The following is a 10,209-nucleotide window of genomic DNA, read 5'->3' as shown; positions in this document are numbered from 1 at the left end:
ACGGGCCTCTCACTGTTGTGGCCTCTCCCGTTGCAGAGCACAGGCTCCGGACGCACAGGCTCAGCGGCCATGGCTCACGGGCCCAGCCGCTCCGCAGCATGTGGGATCTTCCCGGACCCAGGCACGAACCCGTGTCCCCTGCATCGGCAGGTGGACTCTCAACTACTATGCCACCAGGGAAGCCCAAGGTTCACTCTTGTTGTTGTACATTCTATGGATTTGAACAAATGTATAATGACGTGTATCCACCATTTAATTTCATATAGAGTAATTTCACTGCCCTAAAAATCCTCTCAGGAGAGCACATTTTTATTTTATAATTTCAAAAACTATATGATGAGACCCCTACAGAGGATATAATTTAGAGCTAAAGTATTAGGAACACTGAACCTGAAGACCAGTCAGCCACAAAGATTAAACAATGACATGACATTTGTCAATTAGGAAACGCATATACGTAGCCCACACTGTTCTATACAGATAGGACTTGGCAAAGCCACACCTTCATTGATTTCTTGCTTCCTTCTTTCTCTCCGCTCACAGCTACAAAGCCCACACTATGTGTCAGGCCCTGTGCAGTGAAAGGCAGCTTGTAGGCAAGCACTGCTTTCAAATGAATTCAAAGATGTAGGGATGAATTCCAGGTACTCCAGGGCCTTTAGCAGTTCCCTAATCCGTTTGAAATATGCTTGGGTGGTTTAGACCCCTGGCTCTCAACATTGGCTGTTCCTCAGAACCACCTGGGCAGCTAGGCCTGGCTTCATGGGACCTGTGTGGTCCCACGGAGTCCCATGCTTAGCAGGGCCCACACTTAGTTTAATGCTCTGTTGTCACAGTGTTGAAATTCTTAATAAATTTTGAACAGGGAGTCCTGCATTTTCATTTTGTACCAGGCCCTGCAAATTACATAGCTGCTCCTGCGAGCAGCTTTTAACTATATCCGTGCCCAGGCTGCACCCAGACCAACTAAACAGAATTCCTGGAGGTGGGACCCAGGCCTCTGTGCTTTGTAAACTTCCCAGGGGATTGCAGTGGGCAGCCAACTTTGGGAACGCTGGTATATAACAGAAGTCCTCAACTGGGGAATTTATGTGTATGTTGTGGGGAATAGCAGATTCACCTGGGGCACTTTTACACACTCCCCAGACTGATGTGTAGAAATTCATAAATATTCTGATTCCTAAATATTCTGATCTCATCTGACTAGCCGGGCAGGAACTTTCCATGAATATGATATTTGTCTATAAGGTAGTCCTGATAACAACCAGGGTTCTTGGCCTTCCCCAATCAATAAAAATTGACTAGAGGCCAGACAAGAAATTCAGGCAAGGCTTCACTGTGACCCCTGCTACAGCAGAGGGGGGTGAGAACAAACAACAGTTTCCCTGCTTGCTAGCTCCCTCAGGAGGGGCGAGCTTGTTCCTTATATGGTGTGTGTGCAGGGGTCAGTCTGGAGGGGTGGCTTAGGTGTTTTGCCCACCCCTTAGGAGGTGTGGTGTGCAGGGGGCATGTGCAGTGCCCTGCTTTTGCTCCTGACTCCTTGCTCTTGCTCTGGGCTCTGCAAAAGTGGCAGTTGGGTTTTTTGGTCTCTTTGTATCTTTTGTCCATAATTTTGCCCAAACTGCACATGCATGCAGTTATTTTTAGTCCCATACAGTTTCTTTGTATTTTGTTGCTTGAAGAGAGGTGTGTCCAGGTGCAAGCACTGCAGCACTGCAGCAAAGTGTCCCAGATCCCAGCCTGTCTCAGTCACACTGTGTTTGCTGTTCCCTAGTTACTGAGTCACTATACCAGTAACTGCATATGAATGGTTAGGACTTGCACAGTTGGAGCACAGTGGGCCCTGCATTGTGACTTCACATCCACCCAGCTCTCTTCCTGTGGCACTGCTAACCGAACACACCTTCTGAGAGGCGGTATGGCAGGAAAAGGGATAGGCCAGGGGAGTATCCCTGGCTCTGCCTCACAGATGTGGGGTTTGAGGCATGTTTTCTTTGTGCCTCAGTTTCCTTATTAGTAAAATGAGCATGATAATACCCAGCTCATGAAGGTGCTGTGAGGATTAAGACATGCAAAGAGCCCAGCACGGTACCTGGCACAGAGCAGGTATTCAAGACATTTTGGTGTACTATCTCCCCCAAGAAGAAATATTAGCATACTTTCCCCTCACTCTCAACCGTGTCTTTTTACTAAAAGAAAATAGAACTCATTAGTATGACAACAGGGAAGAAATACTGATATTCTTCAGTTAGTATACTTATTAAATATGCAAGCTGTATTCATTCAGCTCATAGTTATTGAATAACTACTAGGTGGAGGTGTCAGAGAGATGGATTCCACATATCTCTATACACAGACACATATATATACATACAAAAATATATAGAGACACATCCATATATACAATATATGCACACATGCATACAGACACATACATATATGCATGTATATACACAAGTATGTATACATACATACATATACATACTCTACACAAATATATATACATAGAGAAGCACACATATATGACAGGTGGTTGTTATTCAGTACTTTTCTTTAAATTTTACTCATTTGAACTGCAAAGACAATGCTTATTGTAACAATTTAAACATAAAAGTAACTAAAGTTTACTAATCCATACTTCCCCACTCCTATTCCCACCATTCTGGTGTAACCAATTTTTAAAATAATTTGAAGTTGAAAGTAAATTTGCTATGAATTTTTTCCATAATGTTTTTTTTTTTGGCATTCACCACCCCCCTACAGGCATATTCTACAGACCACATTCTATTAATATAACTTTCTCTTCTTTTCTGCTTCACTTAGCAATGTAATGCAGACATTTTTGAAGCCAATACATCTCACTCATCTATTAGTTTTCAGAAGCTCAGAGCATTCTGCAGGATGGCTGTCCCTTTCCAGCCATCCCCCTGGTTATGGTCATATGGTGTTTGGCTGTTGAAGGAGATGCTGCCATAAACAGTCTTTTGTAAAAATGTAAATACTGGTACCTCCACTTCTTTTGGAGCCTCCAGCAGTTTGTAACCCAAGAATGGGCAAAGCCAAACAAATAATAATAAATAAGATACCCCAACTTTTATTGGCATACCTACCACGTACCAGACACTGCAGTGGTGTGTACAAGTTACGGACATGAATGAGACTTGGTCTGACCTCAAACAGTTGTGATCTCATGTCAAAACCAGTATTACACATGCTGTCTATCTTAGGTCCATGCTAAAACCTTCCTAATGGTGCTTAAGCCAACCTCTACTCCAGCCTTAGATTCTAACAAGTTCCATAGACTCTGGAGCAGTTCTGCATCCAAAGGCCTTTCATGCAGCTTCCTTCCAACCTATGCAGCAGAAAATACAAGAAGTTCCCAACTAAATCACAGATGTTAACTTGCTTTTCTAATTCGGCCAGTAACGTATCTGATTGCTCACAGTTTGCTCCATCATCGCCTTGCAGAAGCTGAAAGTGAGAAAGAAAGTTTTCCCAGCAGAAAGTCATGTTTCTCCTATCAGGCCTTTGACACCCATTTCTGCGATGCACTTACAAGTAGATTCTAAATTGCTTCACATGAAAGAACTGAAGTTACAAAACCAAGTTAAATCATAAGATAACTTTTGAAAGCACGTTGAATGGGATTCAACAGATTTTTTAAGCAGCTGTGAAATAGTGTCACCAGAATTGTTTTTACTCTTGGTGATTTTACTGCAAAAATGTTTAAATGCTGTGGCACCCATGGAGGTGTGCAGCTCGCGTCTGCTTGAAAAAGCCACTTGCTATTCAGCTGCCAGGAGTGCAGGTAGCTGCCAGCCTCCTGCTGCTGCACCTTCAAGATCTTCCTTGGCTTTCTCGCAGGGACCCAGCTCTTTCTGGCAGCCCCAGTCAGTGACTGAGCATGGTGGGATGCTAGGGCCTGGGCCTTTCTGGAATGGGCACTCTTTATTCTGAAGCTCCTCATTGGGTTAGATGAGACTGTCAGGTCTGCATCTACCAGGTCTGCACCGCAATCTGGGCCTCTCCTTGCCCACTCCTGCTTCCCCCTTCTTTTCATAAAGTCAGGTCTGCACCATGATCTGGGACTCTGGCAATCCTACTTCTCTCCCCTTTATCCTACATAGCGTCTGCTAACTTACCTTCCTTACTCCTCAGTTTCTGTTTTCCGAGGGACCAAATAGACACAAACACTTTCAGGGCAATGTAGGAACATAAACGCTATACATCTCATTCAGAGGACTAAAGTACCTGAACGTATCCCATAACCCCTGGACATTCTTGCACTAGGCTCTGCTAAAAATGAATTATGATTCTGCCACAGTGAAACTGACCATTTCATTTCAATTGTTCATCTGGGATACAAATGAAAAAACAAACCTGAGGTAAAACAAACCCATATAGAGTCTGAAATTTCACTTTAGTTACCCAAGCTGAGATCCGAGCTAAAGAACATATTTGGGTATTCCTTCTGTGTTTGCTGTGAACTGCTTAGCACTGGGACGTCACAGTTGCAATGAGAGGACACTATTTCCTTTCTGCCACCTTAATCACCGTTCCACTTGGAGCACCGTTGTTCTTGATAAGCTGCCTCCCCTCATGGTTCCACAGACAGAAGGAAGTGAGTAATAATTGCATTCTTGTTGCAGGAGAGTTTGGAGAGGTGTACAAGGGGCGTTTGAAACTTCCAGGCAAGAGGGAAATCAATGTGGCCATCAAGACACTGAAGGCTGGGTACTCGGAGAAGCAGCGACGGGACTTTCTGAGTGAAGCGAGCATCATGGGCCAGTTCGACCATCCCAACATCATTCGCCTGGAGGGCGTGGTCACCAAGAGTCGGCCGGTCATGATCATCACGGAGTTCATGGAGAATGGCGCTTTGGATTCTTTCCTCAGGGTAAGAGCAGCTCAGCTCACCTTTACTCCTCAGGGCAAAAGCATGGATGATGCTGGCGCTGGTGGACGCTGGCACACCATCATGGGCTGGGGAGAAGTGTCCGTGTGAGGACAGCCTGTCGCTCAGGAATCCCTGATGAAACGCGGGTGGGCGTTGAAGACGTTAGCGAGGTTAACAGATTTGCTGCTGAAAGGAAAGAACAAAGCAGAGCATGTGGACCCCTCTGTAGGAGGACGGCATCGAGCCAGGCCTGGATAAGTGCTTGCTGGATGAGTAAGAGTGAATAGAGGAGGATGGAGAATGGCCATCGGTGTCACTGAAGAGACTGAAGAGACTTCCAGCTGCTACGCTGTCCTGCATGATTCATGCCGATGCCAGTGGTCATCTCTGCCTCTTTCCCAGCATAGCCGCCCTCCCAGACTGCTCTCTTTGTTCACAGTTCAGAGATAAAACAGGTTGCCCTTTTCTGATGCCTGGGCATCCTGGCCTCTGAGGAGGCGCTTCTGGGCAGGTCAGGGGAAGAGTGTGTCACAGGCATCCACAAGTCTTTCCTGGAGCTGATGGAGAACTGTGGCTCCCAACCACCTGCAGCAGAGGTGCGGGTCCCTGAAGGCCTATGGCCAGGAGATCTGTAAATGACCGTTGTCAGAGCATGCCCACATGCAGCCACAATGGAAGCATTTTCACTTCTGTGGGATATTCCAGAGCTATTCAGAGAGGGGGTGAGTGAGCACGGCCGAGGCGCTCATGTCTGGAGGGTAGAAGTTGTCTGACCACAGGCCGCGGAGCAAGGCCTGCCTCGGACCAAAGGGGCAGCTGGGCAGCCTGGGAGCAAGACAGTGCAGGGAGCAGCATCAAAGAATGGGGCAGGACCTTCTGAGCAAGGGCTTCAGAGTAATACTAAGTAGCCAGCTATGCATGTCACCAAAGCTACCAAATAGTAGCTATGGCTGAAGATCAAAGGACCATTTGTAGAGTCTCATTGAAACAGTCATGAGGTGCCCTGTGCTGGGAACTGGGCCTATATTGATGAGAGAGACATTGCTCCAATGCTGTGGAACAAATCACCCCAAGATTTTAGTGACTTAGCCCAACAACAATTTAGTTTGCTCACAATTCTGCAATTTGGGTAGGCCTCGGTGGAGACCTCTCTGTTCCATGTGTTGTCAGCAGGAGAAGCTCAAGGGTTAAGGCCTGGAATCATCAGAAGCCTCATTCATTCATCTGTCCCATGGTTGATGCTGGGTATCAGCTGGTATCTCTCCACCTGGCTGACTAGGGCTTCCTCCCAGCAAGCTGGGTCCCAAGAACAAGCATCCCAAGAGTAGAAGGCAGAGGTTGTATCAGTTTTGTAACCTAACCTGAAATGTCACACAGCATCCTTCAACCACATTGATGGACCCACCCAGATTCAAGGGGAAGAAACATGCTCCACATCTTGATGGGGGACAGCAGCCTTCTTACACATAAGGGATAGGAGGTCCTGTTATATCTATTTTAGAGAATACAACCTGCATAGATGCTTCTGACCCCCAGGACCTTAGTGCCCAAAGCTTCCAGCAATCATCTGCCTGGATTATACTCTTTGTTTCCGTACATGAAGTACAGAGGTATCACATAAAGAAGAACTGAAACCTTCCTGAGGAAGCCAGGGAAAGCTTCAAGGAAGAGAGAGAATTTCTCTGATATTGGAGAAGGAAGAATTTGCCAGACAGGTCAGGAATGGGCAGGTAGGCTCACAGAACAGTGGAGCTGTGTGTTCATAGGCCAAAGTCAGCATGGCGTATTTGGTAATCTGTCAGCAGCTGCCTGGTGGCTCCAAAGCTCAGAAGCAGAGCTTAGGGGCTGCAGTGTGGAAAGGGAGCTGAGGACTTGTCTAGAAGCTGCATTTGTACATACTGAACCTACCTTTGCAGGGGGAGCACACACTTTATGCCTCGTCTGGGTCATTAGGCAGTAGTGGCTTTTGTTTGGTGGGGTGGGGGACAGCTGATGTAGGTGATGAGCTCCACGTACTTTGCCTGGTACAGCCTCCATGAGGGTGTGGGTTATGCTTTGTATTTTGAAACCCCAGCACCCAGCACACTGAGCACCGGGTCGAGGCTAGTTGAATGAAGAACTGTTTCTGGAGCAAAAGCATTTCAGCATGGCAGGAGAGATGGAGCTTGCTGAGTGTACAGGGTCTCTTGTCCTTGTAGCCAGACCTCTCGTGTCAGCCAAAGCAATGTGAATAGGAGGTAATGTTAGAAGAAAAAGTATTTTCCAGAACCAGCCTCCGGACCTATCAGGAGTCATTTACTTCCTGCAAGTCACCTGTCTGTGCTTCACAGAGACTCTCAACACGATCTGGAGACCGTGATGAGACTCATTCCCTGGAACACACAGGCGAACAGGAAGATTCATTCTCAGGAGCCTGCGGAAAATCAGAACCCTGCACCGCTGCTCTGCACACACCTGTTCCATTTTGGGGGCGCAGGACATGGGGGCAGTTTGGATGCCAGTTATTTTTCACAACAATGTGGCCCAGGCAGTGGGAGAAAAGCTAGGGGCGAGAGAGGAGCACAGGGAAATAGAGGGGAAAGGATGGCCAGAAGGGAGCGGCCAGAGCAGGCGGTGCTGGGAGCTGAGGGAAATGAAGCATGTCCGACTCCCCGCCTGTCACAGAGACAGGTAATCTATAAATCTAATTTCAGCCTCACTACCAAACCCTGGAGCATAGCAGCATTAATTGATGTATTTGCTGCTTGATAAAATTGAAAAGTGGGTCATCAGTTCCATCCTGCAGGGTCCATCTTCTGGGAGGTAGTATACTTTCAAGATCACCATTCAGAGAAGAAAGGAAAAGGGTTAGTCTTCAATTTGTGCACCTGCTTCCTCCCCAAACCCCACTGGTCCTTTCATACCAGACGTGGTGGCTTTGGAGAGTGACCACAACTCCAGCTCTGGATGGGTGTCTCAGAGGCTCTGGGCATCGAGGGTCCAGGAAGCACATCGTAAAGGGCTTCTCACAGTCTGCTCACTGCTCCCCACTCATTTCAGGACTCAGAATTCTTCACATTCTGGAGGGATTGGAAACACCATTATTCTTTAGCCACACATTCAGTAGGTTCATAATTATCCATTTTTTAAAAAATGTCTGTGCCATGGGTTAGGTAGACTGCAAATCCATAATTAAATATTTCCTTCTTGGCACTCAGATTCAGGGGATTCAACCTGGTAGCTCTTACATAATCTTAGGCATAAGCCCTGAAGCCCTCCTCAATGCCTTATGCCTCAGCCAAGAAGGTCAACCTGCTCCATAAGGCCTTCGTGGCTAAAGCTTGGCCTTGTGGTTACTGCTGGTTCATTCACAGATGGTCGTAACTGGAAGACTCTTGGAAGTCACTGAACAATGTCAAATGGGGACATTTATCATTCATGGGATGCTCATTCATGGGCTGGAGCTAGAGGACAGCAAGCCTCTTTTGTTGTCAGAAAGAGAACACCAGGTTGCAAGTTCTGAGACTGAGGCCCAGGTTTGGGCTCTGCTATGAGTCACCCTGTGGCCTTGAGCAAATCTGTTAACTCAATTTCCCAATCTATAAACTAAAGGCATTGAGCTGGATGATTTGAAAGGGCTCTTTCAGGTAAAAAAAAAAAAAAAAAAAAAAAAAAAATTTTTGTTTTTTTTTTTTCAAAAAAAACAAAATTTTAAGGAAAAAAAAAAAAAAAAAAAAAAAAAAAAAATCTATGATTCATTTTCTTCAAACAAATCAAATAAAGGTTTCATTTCCTGAAGTGGGTTTGTCAATGAAAGTTGAAATACCTAAATCCTTCCTGGCTAATAAAAGGGCCAGCAAGTGGCTTCAGTGAATTTGCAGAAAAGCAATTTCAGCAGAAAGCACTTCTTGAAAGGAAGAAAGTTTAAATCACTTCACCCAGCCTGTATTTCTACTACAAACTGTGTTTTTACCATGTGCTCAGCACAGAATCACATCATTTCCCAAAGTTCTAAGAAATCTGTTTTTGTTTTTCTGTCTTGTTTATCTTTGTATGCTGATGCTCATATCTCTGAAAGTTCTTTTTGGGGAGTTTATATCAATGAAGTGAACATAAAACAGCTGGACATGTCAGAAAATCTTAATATGTTTATATCTCTAAGTTTCCAAGATTATGGATGCAACAGGTATGACTGTCTTATCATGATACCTGATTCTCCTGAAGATTCTAAAGAAAATGTATTGTAGAGTCAGCATTTTCCAGTGGAAAAGGCACTGGACAGGAATTACAAAAGATTCAGATAAAGTAGCATATTTGTGGTACATGTTTCTACTTTCTCTTTCTATGGCCATGGCAGACATCATTAATCAATCATAGATCTTCTTCCTACAAAGCTTATACACAGACTTCTCCACACAACATTTGAGGCAGCCATTACCAATTGATAAAAGATGAAATGTAAATGGAGAAGCAATTTGCTGTTTGGACTTAGATTCTTGTTATAAGTCAAAATCACACAGAGTGATTTAAGGCTGATCACTCAAACTTTCTGCACTTCCTTTATCTTCTCTATAAAAACAATGTAATATTGCCTGCCTTGCCTACTCCACAGGACTGGAGTTAAGGATGAAAACATATTCCATGAAGTATGACTTGCCATTCAAAGGCCAAGAAGGGAAGAAATCAGAGTTTGTAGATTAATTGATCCTAATTTCAGGCCTGCATTATAGTTCCTACTACAGTTAGGATGGGGATGATTATTACAGATGCCAAACTGCTGAGCTCAGAATGCGCTGTGAACTAAGCTCTCTGAGGGCAGTGATCCTAGGATGTCTGCCCCACACACCCAGGAAACCAGAAGGAACCTGCAGTCCTCGTCCAAAGTGGCCTCTGTCTCTCTCACCAGGCATCTGGGGGTCATGGGAGAGATGATTTGTGAGACATTATGGCCTTGCTGATAATTCCAGCAGTCATTGCTGCTGTCTTGGTATTCATGGGGCACTGAGCTGAGCCCTCCACATGTATTATCTCATTTAACCTTGAATCTCAAATCACAGGAAGAATGGGCGCTCTGTTCTTATTTTACAGTCGTGGGAATCACAGCTCTGGAGGTTAAATAACTTGCCCAAGAGCATGCAGCCAATGAGAGACAGAGCCCGGACCCACCATGGTCTGTCTGGCTCCAAAGCCTGAACTTTTAATCACTTTTTGCCCTTTGTCAACACCAGAAATCTATAAGATGACTGATCTAAACATTCAAACAAATCAGAAAATGAAGCAGCTCAGTGAAGTCTTTAATGACTTAAAGTAGAAACATAGACACAAATCTGCAA

At 45.2% G+C, this 10,209-nt stretch overlaps 1 protein-coding gene across 1 annotated transcript in view; it reads left to right on the top strand.

Annotated features, from left to right (window-relative positions):
- The window catches only part of EPHB1 (EPH receptor B1), a 433,422-nt gene that overhangs the window by 372,605 nt on the left and 50,608 nt on the right, over window positions 1-10,209 (top strand). The window contains exon 11 of the mRNA XM_007457544.1: window positions 4,650-4,897. Within this exon, the coding sequence (XP_007457606.1) occupies window positions 4,650-4,897 (248 nt within the window). The remainder of the gene's footprint in view (window positions 1-4,649; window positions 4,898-10,209) is intronic.

This window comes from Lipotes vexillifer, unplaced genomic scaffold (genome assembly GCF_000442215.2).
Source record: "Lipotes vexillifer unplaced genomic scaffold, Lipotes_vexillifer_v1.1 scaffold86, whole genome shotgun sequence".
Lineage (NCBI taxonomy): Eukaryota > Metazoa > Chordata > Mammalia > Artiodactyla > Lipotidae > Lipotes > Lipotes vexillifer.
This window is presented reverse-complemented; position numbering and strand designations above follow the sequence as displayed.